The sequence below is a fragment of the Armigeres subalbatus genome, chromosome 2 (genome assembly GCF_024139115.2).
Source record: "Armigeres subalbatus isolate Guangzhou_Male chromosome 2, GZ_Asu_2, whole genome shotgun sequence".
Lineage (NCBI taxonomy): Eukaryota > Metazoa > Arthropoda > Insecta > Diptera > Culicidae > Armigeres > Armigeres subalbatus.
This window is the reverse complement of record NC_085140.1, coordinates 373,153,464-373,170,581: the sequence shown is the minus strand read 5'-3', so window position 1 is coordinate 373,170,581 and position 17,118 is coordinate 373,153,464. Positions and strand designations below refer to the sequence as shown.

Genomic DNA, 17,118 nt, shown 5'->3' with positions numbered 1-17,118 from the left:
TACAAGAAAGGCGACAAGCTGGAGTGTGAGAACTTTCGAGCGATCACCATCCTTAATGCCGCCCACAAAGTGATATCCCAGATCATCTTCCGTCGTATGTCACCATTAATGAATGAGTTCGTGGGAAGTTATCAAGCCGGCTTCGTTGACGGCCGCTCGACAACGGACCAGATCTTTACTGTACGGCAAATCCTTCAAAAATGCCGTGAATACCAGGTTCCAACGCATCATCTGTTCGTTGATTTCAAGGCGGCATACGACAGTATAGACCGCGTAGAGCTGTGGAAAATTATGGACGAGAACAGCTTCCCTGGGAAGCTTACCAGACTGATCAAAGCAACGGTGGATGGTGTGCAAAACTGTGTGAAGATTTCGGACATTGTCGGCCGAACATTTGCAAAGGTGGCAGATCTGTACACCCGCCTGAAACGTGAAGCAACAAAAGTTGGACTGGTGGTGAATGCCACATGCTTGTGGGTGGAACAGAGCGCGACAGGGCCCGCCTGGGAAGCAGTGTTACGATAGACGGGGATACCTTCGAGGTGGTCGAGGAATTCGTCTACCTCGGATCGGATCGGCTGATAACAATGTTAGTCGTGAAATACAAAGGCGTATCATCTGTGGAAGTCGGACCTACTACGGGCTCCAGAAGAAACTGCGGTTAAAAAAGATTCGCCACCACACCAAATGTGTCATGTACAAGATGCTAATAAGACCGGTTGTCCTATACGGACATGAAACATGGACAATACTCGAGGAGGACTTGCAAGCACTCGGAGTATTCGAGAGACGGGTGCTTAGGACCATCTTTGGCGGTGTGCAAGAAGACGGTGTGTGGCGGCGAAGAATGAACCATGAGCTCGCCCAGCTCTACGGCGAACCCAATATCCAGAAGGTAGCTAAAGCCGGAAGGGTACGATGGGCAGGGCATGTTGCAAGAATGCCGGACAGCAACCCTGCAAAGATGGTGTTCGCTTCCGATCCGGCAGGTACGAGACGACGTGGAGCGCAACGAGCGAGATGGGCAGACCAGGTGCAGAATGACTTGACAAGCATGGGGCGTATTCGAAGATGGAGAGATGCGGCCTCGAACCGTATATTGTGGCGTCAAATTGTTGATTCAGTGTTATCTGTTTAGATGTAGACTATTTTTATAGGAATATTTTTTAGCCAGGATTTTATTATGAGACTTTGGAAAAAAAAATGAAACTTTAGTGTGCCAGTTATAGTTTTTGCTTTTTTGAAAAGTTCATCAGACTCTTCTACCATTGTTCGAGATATAACAGAAATGTAATTTAGTGATAATTTTGTCTGATTGTGTAACTGCCCATTCGTACAACTCGCGAGGAGACTTAATAGTATTTCCATAACCTTTGACAAGACATGCTCGTTCCGCCATTCGTTTACGAGTGCCACCAATATCTTAGCAAGGGCCTTATCCGTGCGATGTTGCAAAAAAGTGCCATTCTGCTTCTAAGCCATGTTTTGAATTGAAATTACACAGACTTGCAAAGTTCTTTTTATTTTTATAATATGCTGCAGCTCCACCAGACACAAAAGTATTTTTTGTAAAATCGATCGACTGTTTCAAAATGTCAATTAATTTTGAAATTAATAAGTAGACAACTTTTGTGTCATGGGTCATTACTTCTGATTAATAAAGCTAACGTTTTCTAATTTACCGTTTCTTTCAAAGTAAACTTCGAGTGGATGTATTGTTGCCTGGGAATTATTCCAACCCCCAGAACCTTTTTTTTTCACTTTGACCTAAAGTACTATTTTTCTTTTTCAAAAAAGTGTATTGCTGTTTGCAAATAATGTCATGAGTTATAAGTTTATCTTTTTTTTTCTATAAAATACGATACAAATTCATCTACAGGCTTTATAACGATTTCTAAATTACACCGATCAGTGACAATTTTTTATAGGTCCAAAATGTGTGGTTGGTTGATGATAGGCTACTGACCCTATATTTGGCGCTTTAGGCATGAAACACGGTGATAAATTTTCACTCAATATGGATATAGAAAAAGTTTTTGTTAGAAAAACTTTTTTTCCTTAAATATGTCACAGGAATATTATTCCCAGAAAATTTAGACAATTGAAATACCTATATGCAAACATTTTTTTTATCGATTTTTAAGGTGAGGTTTTTTTGTAATATCGATTTCAATTTTTAAAACTATTTTTTTTCAATGTAGAAATCGGTTTTTTATTTTTTGGATATTTTTCCAAAAAACTTCAGGGAATTTCACGACAGTCCGTCATACAACACTTTTTTACAGGTCTTGACATTTTAGAGTAATATCGATTTTTAAAAAATCAATAAAAAAAATTAAGCCCTCATCAAATGTTACTCTTGACAATTGAGCTTGAGCTTGATTGACTGCTCGTAGTTGCTACTCCATTATGACCAGATCAGGTGTTCTTGCACAGGGAACCAACAGATGTTTGCTTGGGACTAGCACACATATTCAATGTACTAGTACTGGTGATCTCATTTGTTAGGTCATACTGGCGCCTGGCACGTCAGAATGCAAGTCAATGTAGAGAAAGGGGAAAGAAAAGATGCAATCACTCGCCCACTGCAAGCCGAATATACCTCTGCACTTGCCACGAGATCATGCGGAATTTGTTGGAATTTTTGGGTTAGGTTCGAGAGGCAGAGGTGCGTCGTGGTTAACGTGCTGCCAATGCACAGTGGGCCACGTGGTGAAATTAGAAGAAAAAAATTATTTTCACCATACTGATAATATTTTAGGATCAAAGTGTCTTCAGCAAAGTCAAAGCTTATTATTTAAGCTTTATTTTGAAGTTTGTTGCAATAGGGTGGCCCCACTACATTTTGAGATAATTTTTTTTACTTCTATATTTCTAATTTTAGCATTGTACGATGTTCTAGAAAGTTGTTCATTATTAAATTTTGAGACACTTTGCTGAAGAAACCATTGCTGTACGTCGTTTTTATCATTTGTTATGATAATTTTAAACAATTATGTTAGGGTGATCCTAAAAAATCAATATTTTGATTGTAACTTTTTAGTTTTAATTTTTATCGAAGTGACGTCTTCTACAAAGTTTTAGAGCATACAAAAATGCACGTTTTGGTTACATAACCAAGTAAATTAATTGGTGGATTGCAGATATACCACTGTTTTTCTTGAAAAAATCCGTTGTTTTCAAATGCCTGTATGAATGGGGGAAAAAGGGGGATCCATTTTTCCCAGGTTTAGACAGAGGAAGGGCTAAGGATTGCTCTTCATATTTTGGTATTGGGGAATTTGAGGGAATTTGAGGTTTTTCCATCATTTAAAAAATGGCTTTATGTACGACGAAATCAAAATCATCAGTTCTAGAAGCGTTATAAAACCGAAAATTCCGCCCAATTCGTCAAAAACAAAATTATAGTAATCATAACTTCCTTATATATTTCCAGCGCATCTTCACTCAATATACCGATTGGTAGGATAACATGTTCAATAATATCAACGCTTATCAACGTGACAACTTCACTGAACAGACCGTAATCGTAGGTTGTTTACATCACTCGTTCAATCGATTTTACTTTTAAATCGCTAGGGTGGTACGGAAAATTAGGTTTTTCGAGCGTATTTTTTTATTTAATTTTGCTAGATATATATTAGGGTGGTTCAAAAATTCTATTTTTCTCCACACCGATCACTCAATTCTGTTTTTCAAGAAAAACAGTGATATCACGGTGTGTCTACGGGGAAATATTATTTTTCAAAAATCAGTATCTCTGAAACACGTGAAAGTATATGCTCTCCTCTTTCATATAGTGGGTAAACTAAAATGTTCTATCGGGGGATCTAGAACAATGTTTATTTTTTTCACTATTTTTGGTGCAAACTCCATAGAAATCTCAAATGTTAGCCGCATACCCCCATAAAATGTATGGAAAAATGACCCCCGATAGAACATTTTAAAAATGCACCTACGTAAAAGAGGAAAACCTATACTTTCATGTAGTGAGTGTTTTAGAGATACGGATTTTTTGAAAATAAGCCTCTTCGGACAAACACACCGTGATATATCTGCAATCCACCAATGAATTTACTTGGTTATGTAACCAAAACGTGCATTTTTTTATGCTCTAAAACATTGTAGAGGAAGTCACTTCGATAAAAATTAAAACTAAAAAGTTACAATCAAAATATTGATTTGTTTGGATCACCCTAACATAATTATTTAAAATTATCATATCAAATGATACAAACGACGTACAGCAATGGTTTCTTCAGCAAAGTGCCTCAAAATTAAATAAGGAACAACTTTCTAAAACATCGTACAATACTAAAATTAGAAATATAGAAGTTAAAATTTTTATCTCAAAATGTAGTGGGGCCACCCTATTGCAACAAACTTCAAAATAAAGCTTAAATAATAAGCCTTGACTTTGCTGAAGACACTTTGATCCTAAAATATTATCATTATGGTCAAAATATTTTTTTCCTCCTAATTTTACGACGTGGCCCAATGTGCAATGTGATAGGATATATGGGAGAAAGGCAATTGATGGAATTTCTAATTGGATGTAGGAAACGAGCTCTATAGTTCATTTTCAATTCTAGCAGATTACTGTTACATAATACTCAAGTTGAAAGTATAGGAATAGTAATGGAAACGGTATGGAAGTCCATTTCCAGTTCTAGCGATTGCTAGAACATGAGAAATATAGAGAAAGATACAAAGTAGGAGAATGGAATGGACCTGGGATTGAACCCACGACCTCCTGCGTATGAGGCAGAAGCAGTAGCCATATGACTACCATGCCCGCTGAAAATGTTACTCTTGATTTTTGAAAGACTACGTATGCAGAGTGGCTTAGAAATACCATATCTTTATGCACACCAAGTTTCATTCGATTCTGAGATGGTGCTGCCAGCGCCATAGAAGGGTTGGCGCGAAATTCGTCAATATCTTGATGCATTCCCAAAAAAAAATCTGGATCTATCTCCGATGTTATTTCCTGAGAATTTGCCGAAAGAATCCCTGGAAGAAATTCCGAAGGAATCTCTTCCAGGGAGGATTGCACAAAGAAAGAGAATTTCGAAAATTCCTACAGGAGCTTTTTCGGACATTTCTTTAGGAATTCATTCGGAAATTCCTGAGAGAAATTCCGACGAAATTCTTTCGTAATATCTCCCGAAAGGCTTTTTTAAATTTTTTCCTGAAATTCCTTTAGTAAAACAATGTAAAATTCCTGCAGGTATTATTCCGTATATGTTGTTGAATTAGATCTTACAGAAAATTGTGGAAGAATGTATTTACTTACGGAAATTCCAAAGGATTTCGTGATGGAAATTCATGAGGAGTTTTTAAGGAATTTGAGAAGAGATTGCTCAAAGAAAAAGTGCAAAAGGAATCTCCGAATGTCTAGCAATTTCTGTAAGAGTTGCGAAAAAAAATCGTAGGGATGACCGAAGAAACTCCTAAAATAATTTTCGAAAAAAAAATTCTGGAGGAAGTTCTGAAAAAAATGTTGAAAATTTCGAAGGAATTTTCTTCCTAGAGTTTCCAAAGGGATTTCTTGAGAAAGTACTTGCAGAATTCTTAAAATAGATTCCGAAGAAATTCCTGAAAGAATTTTCGAAGGTATTCCTAAATAAATTTCGAAAGTATTTCTCCTAAAGGAATTTCCGAAGGTTGTTGTTGAAAAGATATTCCTAAAAGAATTTGTAAAGGAATTTCCAAATGAATTTTTAATTTATTCCTATATTGTCGTTCTATATCTACGTCGTTGATAAAAAATTCAAACTAGCGTCAATTTGTCGAATTCACGAAGGATTATGAGGAATTTCTGGATTTATCTCCGAAGTAATTTCCGGAGGATTTTCATAAGATATTGCAAGAAAATCTAAAAGAATTTTTGGAAGAAAGTCCAATAAAGTTTAAGAATGACGGAAATTCCTTCAGGATTTGATTTGGGAGTACCCAGAAATACCTTTGGAAAATCCTTCGGAAATTATTTCAAGAACACTTACGAAAGTCCAAATTATTTTCGGAAATATCTTTGGAAATTCCTCCAACAATTCCTTTGGAAATTCTTCTAAGTATTCCTTCGAAAATTCCTTTACAAATTCTTTTTGGGAATGATTCTAACATTCTTTTAGGAATTCCTGTAAGTATTGCTAAGGAATGTCACTTTTGAATTTCTTCAGAATTACAACCAGAAATACTTTCAAAAATTCCTTTAAGACTTCATTCGGACATTCCTCCGGAAATTAAATTAGAAATTCTTTAAGACCTTCGGATATTCCTTTAGCAATTCTTTCGGAAATCTCTTCAGAAATTCTTTTAGAAATCCTTCGTTAGAAACCCGTCCGAAAATTTTATAAGGATTTTCTATTTCATTCATTTATAAGATTCTGGAAAAAAATCTTCTTCGGTGTTGAACTTAATCTAAAATTTAAAAAAAACACCTTAATAAAGCTTAAAAAACATTTAGAGGAATTTAAGACGAAATTTATAATAAAATTTCCGGAAACCTATTAGAATTGCCAAAGAAATTTTCTAGATTTCCCAAAAAAAAATATCTAAAATAACTCTAAGAAATTCCGCCAGTGATGGAAGGTGACCAGTGACAAGCCTGGTAAGGACAAAAAATGCTTTTAAGTAAAAATAACTATAGAGAGTCTTTTAAATTTTACAAACCATGTGAAGTACATGTACTACATAAATTTAATGCTTATTCGAACATTTTCGCTTTCATATTTTATGTATAACATTGATGATGATCCTAGAAGTTAGAGGCCTAAAAAGTCATATGCAAGTGCAGGGAATTTGACGACTAATATAAACGTAACATTTATTTTGAAACATTATTTAAAATATCATGCAGAAAAAATTATAATAAAACAAAGATACAGATGAAACCAAGCGAGCCAATAAAGAGTTAGTTCCAATTATTTTCTAGCCAATATTGTGTGTCTTTCTTACAACCGTTCGATAACCATTGACGCCAATTATAAATAATAGAACGGCTGGAAGAAAAATACTTTCAGGAATGCGACAAGCAAAAGTTTTACAAAAATATGATTTACAACCAATCACCAACTGAAGGCGCAGTGCATTCCTTTGAAGGTATCGTATACTTACATCAACCGAGTTTTGAATTTTTAGCTGTTTTGTTTTTGTTTATCCGATGGTGCAGAGGAAAAGGTTGATACCGAAATGAAACAGAGAAGATGGAGAAGTTGGTTTACAAAAAAAATATATGAGCCAATGGGATTAATTATTAACTCGAAACGGACATTTTAACTGAACCCATATTACCCAATCAGAGAATGCATATCTTGAAGAGTGATAATATCTTACAATTTGGAACACCTTCGTGATATGTTGTCTTTGATTAAACGTAGTAGATATAGTGATAATTATTATGATTTTATAAACTTTTACAAATAATTTAAAATAAAATTTATATGATGAAATATTAATTATATACATTCTACATGCACTGTTGAATTTAATTATGATGTTTTAATATGAAAACTATGTGTATGTACATATTTTTCTTATATATACCCTAATTAATATAATAGTTATTGTTAATTCTAAACTTCCGTATTACTACTTTACAGTAACCCTGCGAAACCCTCAATAAAATTTAATTTTAATCTTCATTTGTTTGTAGAATCAACTTGTATCAACAAATCATGTATTATATTTAGTAACTTAAAATGCTTGATCCCAATTTTGACCCGAAAGTTGATAGTTAATAGGATTTACACAGGGCTCATCCATAAATTAAGTAAGAGCCTCGAAGTGTCTTATTCTCTCGCGCTTCAAACATTTTTAGAAAAATAAAATTGTTTAAAATCTCACTTCCGGTGGGTAGGCAGAACGATCTCTCACGTAGTTTTATGGATGATACCCCTGCTAATTTATTGAAGCTAATTCCCCTTAAATTAATCAGGTTAGGTATCAATTAAAAGGTACTCACGTTCAGTTCCTCTCCGCAGAAGGTAACCTCGTCGACGTTGAACTGCAGGTCCTCGTTGCGACGCTTTTCCTCGGTCAGCTGCGTTTCCAGTCTGGTGAGTTTATCTTTTAGCTACACGTGCCACACAAAATAACAAAGCCAGAAATAAACAAATTAAAATTTAATTCCCGAAAGGTAGCAGCTTAAAACAAAAAGGATTGAAGAATTTCAACGCTCGGAAAACAGAGGGAGAGAGATAAAATATGTCACCACCCAGGACAAACCTAATTGTTCGTGTGATGCCCGTGTTTTTATTATCTTATTGCTGTCCTTCTGGAGAAACAGATGTAAAAGTCGAGTAGATTAGAAGTTACAGTCAATAGCGAATTCATACCACGTGCATTTTGCAACGTACATTATGTTTCAAAGTATTCGAAAGTGAAATTAGTTTGTAGAACAACAATTCTATAATTCGAGTACTTACCTTCCATGTAAAAAAAACTCACCGTAATTGTTGGCTGTCAAGATTTTCAACGGTAATCCCAATTATCTTTAGCTCTCTCGAGGCTTTGATACCTCACCTAATAATAACAATATTCTTTAACTTTCAACACGCACACAACTTTAGCTAGCACAGAACGGAAGGGTGTTGACGAGAAGGTGACGAGTGAACAAAAAGGAAAATGGTAAGTATGACAGAATATTCTGTTGATTGCATTTGCTGGTTTCTGCAGGACAGTTTTTGTTGAAAATAGCCAGCGTTCACATTCAATGGAGGCGCATGGTGCTTTTCTATCTGGAAAACTAATCTTCTGAATGCTGAGAAGAGATGCCCTTGTTATTCTAATCGCAAGGCATCAATAGCACTTGCATCCCTGATGATTCCACGACTAAGCATACGGTGCTAATAATGCTATAATGCTTGTTTACGTATCATATCTGGTAAGAATTCGATACCATCGGTGTTTGAGTTAAAAATAGTGCTGGTATAGTGCGCTGTTTAGAAAGCTCGAATAAACTCGAGCCTTTTAAAACGGGTGAAGATCTGTAGTAGGCCATTGCATGGTATCCCAGCGTCCTTGGGCGCTGTTTGTCACGGACAGGAAGCCTTGGAGCCGTTTAAAATTAAAAGAAATTTATCATGGGGTATAGCCTCCCGAACCAGTTCTTTATAATGACAGCTTACGAAAAAACGAGCAATGGGTAATGTTTTTAACATAACCGCGAGTAGACGTAGGACTTGTATAAACTTAACGTATTTACATTTGACTTCTAACTTTTGGATCTATGGAGTTTGATTAAAGGTATCGATATTGGAAACGACCACTTCCATGCTGTATAGAATTATTAGATATTTGTTTATTCAAAACTTCTGGAAATAAAACTAATAATTAAATACATAATTAGAATTGCTTTGTTTCTAACTATTAAGCCCTTATTTACTCAAACAAATGTAGGGCATTTATAGATTTCTTATTGATGATAGTATTTGAAGTTTAAAAATTCTATTTATAAAATTTTCAGACTTGGGCAAATATGCTATTTCAGGGGAACTGTCCCGCTTTCCAAACAAAGAAATACAGCACCAATTTCGTTGCTTCTTTTTGCTAACATGCGTGCTTACTGCTGAAAAAATCACAACAATAAGAAATAAGTCAAGGAGCAGTAACTCTACTAAAATAGAGGAGATACTGCCAATATGTCAACGAAAAATTATTTAATGTTTTGATTCCAAACTCCGAGTCTACGTCAAGTTTAAATATTCTTTTGGAAATAATTTTTTGCGAACTTTTTAAAAGCATTTACATGTAATACAGCGAAATTTTCTAATCTGGATATTAACACTATTGCTGACTGTGTATCTTTAATTGCTAATGCCTTCTATGAATAGAGGTAAGTAATTATTGCAATCAAATATCTATTTTCATCAGTGTAATTGATTTTTTTTTTGCTGGGGAATCAGAACTGTTATAGTATAACCATGTTTTTATATACGTGTCGTTTAGTACCAAGCACAACTTAACATATGGTCAGTCAAATGACATGACTCATACCCATCCCGGATGAGCAGACCAAATCTCTAATTTTATTCTTCTTCATCCACCACCGCTACCCTCGCTGCCTCATCCATCATCGACCTCCTGCCGTGAACTGCAAGCGATGCGATGGGCGATTACATCCATTGCAACCGACACCACCGACCATCATCAAGCACAGAATGACAAAAAAAAATGTGCCCACTTCTTTCATGCATATTCGCAGACCCACCGGAAGTTCTACCGCTGGTGACTACATGCTATCGCTGTGTAGGTAAACAGCGAACGAACAAACGAACGAAAAATGCGCGAGCAAAAAGCACGTCAGTACGCGCTGCTGTCACAAATTGTAATGACTCGCACACTGCAGGCACTGCTTCTTTTATACACAAAGAAAATCTTCCGGTAGACCCGAAGGCCCGTGACATACCGCATTCTGATGTCCGTGTTAGGAATGTACGAGATTGGTTACATATGAAATTTTTGCTGGCTTTGACAAGAATTGAGATTTTCAATAGCTTATCGTTAATTATCTTAAGTTTCAATGAAATAGGCAAAATGCTGGAGAGTGTCCGAGTCGATTGATATATAAATCTTAAAAATCTATCGAAAGATAAAGGCGCTAGTAACGTTCAAAATCTTCCCTTCCAGCGTAACGCTCTCGATTTCCAAAAATCTAAATGACACCCAGTATAGTAAAGAAAGACGTAAGTCCTACGTCAAAAGTTTCTTGCGGTATCCTACATATCATATATCTTCTTCTTCTTATTGGCATTACATCCCCACACTGGGACAGAGCCGCCTCGCAGCTTAGTGTTCATTGAGCACTTCCACAGTTATTAACTGCGAGGTTTCTAAGCCAAGTTACCATTTTTGCATTCGTATATCATGAGGCTAACACGATGATACTTTTATGCCCAGGGAAGTCGAGATAATTTCCAATCCGAGAATTGCCTAGACCGGCACCGGGAATCGAACCCAGCCACCCTCAGCATGGTCTTGCTTAGTAATCACGCGTCTTACCGCACGGCTAAGGAGGGCCCCATATCATATATAGAGAGACGATAAGTGAGAGACTTTTTAATTCCCTTTAGATTCAAACCCTGGTCACGGATGAATATTATACCGCGCATAAAGAATCCCCTCCGCTTATTTTCAGTCGCAACCAAAAATAAGGACCTGTGTCGCTTGAAAAAACATACCTCTAGAAAAAGCTGCTTTGATATTTTTAAAAATTTGGCCGCCACGTAGGGAACTGTGGCAATGAATGATTTGATAGCACATGCTAATTGTAGCCTTCTAGTAGTGCCTTGGGGATCGTACACTAATTACGTAAGCATTTTTTCTGGGTTTTTCCCATTGTGCAGTTTGTCTTCGACGTGTTGATGAACGTCCGATTTGATTCACTCTTCAGTTTGATGTGGGCTTTTCCCATCTTCTCAAAGTTGCGTGCTATAATGTCCATGTCGTCGACGAAGCCAAGTAGCTGAACGAACTTCGTGAAAATCGTACCACTCGTGTTAATCCCTGCCCCTTGCATTACTTCGTCTTAAACCATGTAAATAGCTACCACAAAAAAACCGTCATCTTGCCGTAACCCTCTGGGCATTTCCAAGGAACTCGAACGTACGCACATCACCTGATTCATCGTTGTCTCGACAAATAGTGTCAGTTTATCCGGAAATCCATGTTCGTACGTTAACTGCCATAGCTGGTCTCGGTCTATCATGCCATATGCGGCTTTGATATCGATGGTATAATAAAAAACCCAAATTAATCCACCTAGCGTTGCGTTGGTGGTGCCTTTCTCGCGCATTATAAAAATGAGAAAAACATATAAGATAGGTCAAATTTGCATTTTAGGGGGATAGATTTTACTTTTTCCTTCAATTTATGTCTATTTGCAGTCATTTGAGTGCATCGCAGCGGTTTCTGTAGATTTTTTTTCTCGATTTTGAAATTTTTGTCCAAGGGGAGACCGTTCAAACCAATTTTCAATAGGAAACAACTAGACCACATTTCGCGTCGATTGCAACTTGTTGCGAGCAAATCGGATAATCTTAAGTACCAAAAAGTGTGTCTTACACACTTAAAATAAATCGCAGATTTCTGTGAAATTTCACCGAAATCTCAACAGCAGAACTGTTCGGTGAATAATTTTACAGATTTTCGGTGGTTTTGACAGTTGAACAAAGGAAAAATCGCCGAAAATTTGGTGAAATAATTACCGAACAAATCTGCTGTTGAGATTTCGGTGAATTGAAGCAAAATTCACCGAAATCTGTGAAATGATTTAAGTGTGACAACAGTACCGAAATCATGGTGGAAACAAAGTAGGAAGCCACCAGTTTGTATTCTATACACTCGAACTGACCATACCAGGTTGATACCAGGTTCTAGGTAGGTTGTTTAGATGGCGTTGGGTCATACTTAAATCACAATTTGGTTCATGATAATTTTGAAGAGCAATAACTTAAAATGTGTTAACTATTCAGAAACCCAGAGGACTAGAACCCTTAAGAACTCGATTTTGCCAAACTGATTCTCCAGAGAGCTCCAAGAATCCTACAAAAAAACTTGAAGAACTCTCTGATAAATAGATGCAGAAGCGGATAGACTACTTATTAAAAAAAAAAGTTTAAGACAAATTAGTCATATGACATACCGATGATTTTTTTACAACACGAGCAAACAAAGAATCAAGGAATATTGGATCGTAAAAAAGGCAGAAACGTTTTTAACCGAAAAAATATCTAACCAAGCAATGATGGTAATTGACCTTTCCCATCAAAAATGTTTATTCGCTCAAACGATTCTTTAATTTACTTAAGATCAACTTTAAAGCTTAGTATGCAGTTCTCAAGGAAAACGGTCAAGGAAAATTTGATCTTATTACCAAAGTAATTTTGGCAAATGGTAAACGCAATTGAAATAGTAGGCGAAGAAAAAATTTTTGGTGTTTATTCATCTGTCAATTTGGTAAAATGCTATCAAGCAGGTAAGCAATTAAACATAATAAATATTTAAAAGCTTAATTTTAATGTTCTTTTGCTCTCTCGTAGGAAAATATATGCATGACCCGAGGGACCTGATACGAGAGGTGCGACGATACCGGGATAGCCTCGCCGCCTTGAGGCTAACAAATTGATTTAATCTGCATATGATCGGTAGTTGAAATACAGCGGAACCTGTACGCAAAATCACACGAACAGTTCAAGATGAAATATTTTTACAGATCTTTACTCGTACTAGCTGCGATTGCGCCGCAGGAGCGGTATAATTTTCTACGGACACCAATTTGCCCCTGGTTGTATTGAGCAGTACGTCACTTGCTGCATGGTTTAAGAAGGTTGCAAGCATGTTTGTTATATTTTTTCATCTTTCCAGCTGGGAAATCTTGAACATCAGAGTCATGAACAGATACATGCAGTAACCAATCAATGAACTCATATTTGTTGACCCCTCTGACTATTTTTAAAATTCTAACGAGAAATCAAACAAGTGTTGTTTTTCAAACTTGGCCCAACATTCGCCCGATTTTAAACCAACATAAGGCGAATCTTAGTTTAGCGGCAAATCATCATGTGGAGGGCCAGCAGCAACACTCAAGTGAAGGTATCTCCCGATGTTTGGAAGGACGCACGAATAAAAGTAAATTTATCCTTTTCAGGGCCAAGAATTTCAAATAGGATGAGTAAAGAATCAAAGTAACCCGGATTGACAGAGTAAACAAGATTTGACAGAAAATATATTGGTTAACTGTCAAATCCTGTCGTTACCGTCCCGTTCCGTTACATTGCATTTAAGGTTTAAAGCTCGATGAATACTGCAGAGAATTCAACCTCAACGATTGTAGTCTTCTGCAGTTAGGCAGTAAATTATCGAGTGATCGATCGGCACAACAGTGACATAATTTTAATAGGGAAGATCCATTAATTACGTAACGCAAAAATTGGACTTTTTCAACCCCCTCCCCCCTATGTCACACTTTTTGTATTATATACAAAATCTATAAATTTTGTATGGATCGTCACACTTCACTCAACCACCCCCCCCAAACCGTTACGTAATTTGTGGACGTTCCCATAGCAATGATGTAGAAAGTAAAATTTTCTCGCGAGATTCAACAACTTGCTGTTAATGGTTGAAAGGCGCATTAAGAAGTTTAAACCAGATACTTTCAGACAATTCTCCCTTAACTTTTCAAAAGGACCTAAGTAAAAAATTTTTCATGAATTAATTTGAATACTGCAATCAATAGCTTTCATGTTGTTCTGTTGATTGCGCTATTCAAATTAATTAATTATTATTCAGAAAAATTCAAATATGCTGTAAGTATTTGGGAAGAAGAATTATTAAAATAAATCAGACCTAGTTTATTGGATCGCAACGACAAACTCGGGAAAAGCGCAAGAAGTTGAATTTTGTTAACTAACAGAGATTAATTTTCAAATTTTTGGCATTCTGTGTTCATTTTTGATTCAGTGAATTCAAACAAGTGTAAATTCAAAACAATCATTAGAAATCGATCTAGAGTGTCGCGATTTAAGGTGAAGCGTTGTGGGTGATTGTTTGACTGTGTTGGTAAGCCGCAAGGCAGCCATTCTGAATGACATGTATATATGTATACTGAATGACAATTAACATACAATGAACAAAGATAGATTTTTCTCAACACCGCACACGCAACCCACAGTGACCGTCCATTCAGTTCAATCACTGGTGCCTGAAAGTGAGGGCCTTAAATAGATGCAGTGAATACTATCACTTGAAAAAAAAGACAGGAGATTTGTGCCGAATGATCATCAGCTTTAGTCCTCTGTTGGCAAACCGAGTTGACTAACCTATTCTTGCTTTGTCTTTCTGACTGAGGCTGTGAACCATTCCACCGATTTGTTTAACTTTTAGTTTAAATTTGACAGTTCGATGGTTATTTCTCTGTGGTTAAAAATAACCCTGCTCCGGAGCATGTTTAGATTTGAAAGTTCGATAGTTAAACTTTGTTTGCGTGAAAATTGGCGCCAAATCCATTTTATTCTAAATAACTATCAATCTGTCAAAACTCAAATGGGTCGGCTTCGGGATATAATTTTAACCATGATGGGAAAATAGCCATCGAGCTGTCAATTTTTAAGTAAAATATTAACGAATGGATGGAATGGTTCACAGCCTGAAAGGCACCTCTATCGGCAGGAAGGAGCAGAGAAAAATACAAAACAAAAAATCGCACTCAGCAGGCACTTATGCATTTTGCACGAGTTTTTATTTTTTTTAATCATCTTATTACCTATATATTAAACCATTTCTAATAGAATTTCTCTCACATGAACATGACACGGACATGATCGAGATGCTTTGAGCCAGGAAGTTCAAACGAATGTTCCGTTATTATTATTTATTCAGACTAAGGCCGAAGTGGCCTGTGCGGTATATAAGAGTCTTCTCCATTCGGCTCGGTCCATGGCTACACGTCGCCAACCACGCAGTCTACGGAGGGTCCGCAAGTCATCTTCCACCTGATCGATCCACCTTGCCCGCTGCGCACCTCGCCTTCTTGTGCCCGTCGGATCGTTGTCGAGAACCATTTTCACCGGGTTACTGTCCGACATTCTGGCTACGTGCCCGGCCCATCGCAGTCGTCCGATTTTCGCGGTGTGAACGATGGATGGTTCTCCCAACAGCTGATGCAATTCGTGGTTCATTCGCCTCCTCCACGTACCGTCCGCCATCTGCACCCCACCATAGATGGTACGCAGCACTTTCCTTTCGAAAACTCCAAGTGCGCGTTGGTCCTCCACGAGCATCGTCCAGGTCTCGTGTCCGTAGAGGACTACCGGTCTAATTAGCGTTTTGTAGATTGTCAGTTTGGTACGGCGGCGAACTCTATTCGATCGGAGCATCTTGCGGAGTCCAAAGTACGTACGATTTACAGCCACTATGCGTCTCCGAATTTCTCTGCTGGTGTCATTTTCGGCAGTCACCAGTGAGCCCAAGTACACAAATTCTTCTACCACCTCGATTTCGTCACCACCGATGCAAACTCGCGGTGGGTGGCTCACATTGTCTTCTCTTGAACCTCTTCCTATCATGTACTTCGTCTTCGACGTGTTGATGACTAGTCCGATCCGCTTAGCTTCCCTCTTCAGTCTGATGTAGGCTTCCTCCATCTTCTCAAAGTTACGTGCCATAATATCTATGTCGTCGGCGAAACCAAATAGCTGGACGGACTTATTGAAAATTGTACCACTCGTGTTAATCCCTGCTCTTCGTATTACACCTCCCAAAGCGATGTTGAATAGCAAACACGAAAGACCATCACCTTGCCGTAACCCTCTGCGGGTTTCGAAGGGACTCGAGAATGCCCCTGAAACTTGAACTACGCACATCACCCGATCCATCGTCGCTTTGATCAACCGTGTCAGTTTATCCGGAAAACCGTGTTCGTGCATTAGCTGCCATAGCTGGTCCCGATCGATTGTATCATATGCGGCTTTGAAGTCGATGAATAGATGATGTGTGGGCACGTTGTATTCGCGGCATTTCTGCAGTACTTGACGAATGGCAAACACCTGGTCCGTGGTGGAGCGTTCGCCCATAAAACCCGCCTGGTACTGCCCCACGAACTCCCTTGCAGTTGGTGCTAGTCGACGGCATAAAATTTGGGAGAGTACCTTGTAGGCGGCGTTCAGCAATGTGATTGCGCGGTAGTTGCTACAATCCAGCTTATCGCCCTTTTGTAGATGGGACACGACACCTTCCATCCACTCCTGCGGCAAAACTTCCTCCTCCCAAATCTTGGTAATGACCCAGTGCAGCGCTCTAGCCAGTGCCTCACCACCGTGTTTAAATAGCTCTCCTGGCAGTTGGTCAACCCCAGGGGCTTTGTTGTTCTTGAGCCGGCCAATCTCCTCCTGGATTTCCTGGAGATCCGGAGCCGGTAGAATTATGTCCTGCGCGCGTTCTCCCAGGTCCATCACCATACCGCCATCTTCGTCTGCCACATCGCCATTCAGGTGTTCTTCGTAGTGCTGCCGCCACCTTTGGATCACCTCACGCTCGTTCGTAAGAAGGCTCCCGTTTATGTCCTTACACATATCGGGCTGTGGCACGTGGCCCTTACGTGAACGGTTTAACTTC

At 38.0% G+C, this 17,118-nt stretch overlaps 1 protein-coding gene across 21 annotated transcripts in view; it reads right to left on the bottom strand.

Moving 5' to 3' along the window:
- LOC134213078 (restin homolog) overlaps window positions 1-17,118 on the bottom strand; it is a 288,278-nt gene that overhangs the window by 9,023 nt on the left and 262,137 nt on the right. For 18 of the 21 annotated variants that reach the window (XM_062691648.1, XM_062691649.1, XM_062691641.1 and 15 more), the window contains 2 exons: window positions 7,967-8,077; window positions 7,120-7,143 (listed from right to left, as the gene is read on the bottom strand). In XM_062691648.1, the coding sequence (XP_062547632.1) occupies window positions 7,120-7,143; window positions 7,967-8,077 (135 nt within the window). The remainder of the gene's footprint in view (window positions 1-7,119; window positions 7,144-7,966; window positions 8,078-17,118) is intronic. The other 3 variants (XM_062691651.1, XM_062691645.1, XM_062691647.1) reach the window with 1 other exon arrangement.